At 49.5% G+C, this 1,517-nt stretch overlaps 1 protein-coding gene across 1 annotated transcript; it reads right to left on the reverse strand.

Moving 5' to 3' along the window:
* Positions 1–548: 548 nt before the first annotated feature.
* Positions 549–1,517, reverse strand: LOC121979980. Its single transcript, XM_042531950.1, has one exon. The coding sequence runs from the start codon at positions 1,515–1,517 to the stop codon at positions 549–551; it is 969 nt and encodes a 322-aa protein (XP_042387884.1).

Here is a 1,517-nt window from a genome sequence, read left to right on the forward strand (position 1 = left end):
CTCAAAAATTAGAATTTTTCAACGAAAAATATCTAGTTTGTAGTTGGAATATAAAAAGCACATGGGTCATAAAAAATCAAAATCTTCAAATTCAATTTACAACTCATCATTTTTCGTTGAAAAATTTCAATTTTAGAGGAAAAATGACTGAAATTGGAAAATATTACAAGTTACAAAACTAAAAATGTAAATTGACTCATAACAGAACTAAAATTGAAAAAAATATAAATTACAGGACTAAAAACGTAATTTTCTCTCGATGTTTCATGAAATATAACGATAAATAAAAGCCTATGTATGAAACAAAATAAATTATCAAAAAGAAATCCATTTAACTAAACCCACAAATTCATTGCACTTCTTCTCACAAGTCAATTCAGATCAATAAAAAGCGCATAAAAAAAGAGAAAGGAAAATAAAAAAAAACACACATCACACGATTATGAAGCGAGTAGGGGGGGGGGGGGGGAATTTACAAAAATTAAAATTAAAAAAAATGAAGAAGAAGGAGGAGGAGGAGGAGGAGACGAAGAAGAAATTGCAAAGCATCAAGGTGTTTTGAAGGCTTGTATGAGGAGGGAGAAGCCGGCGGCGCCACGTTCTTGGTACAGCATCTCCTCCTCTAGCCACAGCCGGCTCTCCAACGCGCTCCTCGCTCGGAACATGAACACGGCCGCCGACCCGCCGCCGAACCACCAGTCGTGGACGTCCCACATCATATCCACCGGCGCGCCATCGATGAAGATCGTCTGGTTCCCCCGGAAGTTCCACCGCAGGCTCCGGGCGTGCACCACCCGCTTCTTGTCGACCGTCACCGCCAGCTCCGACTCCCTCGCGTCCCACCCCTCCCCCCTGCACCGGATCGTTATCTCGTGCTCCTCCCCGCCCTCGCGGAACCGCGCCCTCGTCGTGTGGGTCGCCGCGTCGCCCACCACTTGCTCTCGCCGGAAAACCATCGAGCACTCCACCATGAGCTCCCCCTCATCGAACCTCTTCGCGAATTCCTCGCTCAGATCTCCCAGCAACAGCGCGAACTCTGAATCGACCACGACTGCGATGTAGAAGCCGTCGCTGGGCTCGGGACCCGCCCCGAAGTTTGCTGATGAGATGTCCCAGTGAAGCCCGACCTCGCCATTCCTGACGGAGATGTAAGATATGCTCCCTTTCTTCTTTCTCAATTGATGGCAATTCTCCTCCAATCCATTTGCCGATGAGCCGTCGTCGATGGCGACTGAGAGAAGGGGATTGAGCTGCCCCTTGGCCCAGGTGACCTTGACGAGGAGCTCCCGCTGCGCCGAGAGCCTCGTGCGGTACAGGGAGGTAACCGAGCTGACGACAGAGGTGGCAGCGGTGTGGTCGACCGCCGACGAGTTGCCACTGCTGCTGCTCCCGGAACAGGAGGTGTCGGACACCTTTACTGCGTGCTCGCTGAAGCACGAGGCGAAATCCTTCATGGACGGAGGAAGGAAGAAATGATTGGAGGAGAGGTGGCGGCTCTTCTTTGCTTTGCTCACCAT

Source organism: Zingiber officinale, chromosome 5A (assembly GCF_018446385.1).
Source record: "Zingiber officinale cultivar Zhangliang chromosome 5A, Zo_v1.1, whole genome shotgun sequence".
Lineage (NCBI taxonomy): Eukaryota > Viridiplantae > Streptophyta > Magnoliopsida > Zingiberales > Zingiberaceae > Zingiber > Zingiber officinale.

Bases quoted from the DNA above. Each gene is read 5' to 3' on its own strand.
- LOC121979980 (XM_042531950.1), bottom strand. From the start codon at position 1,517: ATGGTGAGCAAAGCAAAGAAGAGCCGCCACCTCTCCTCCAATCATTTC.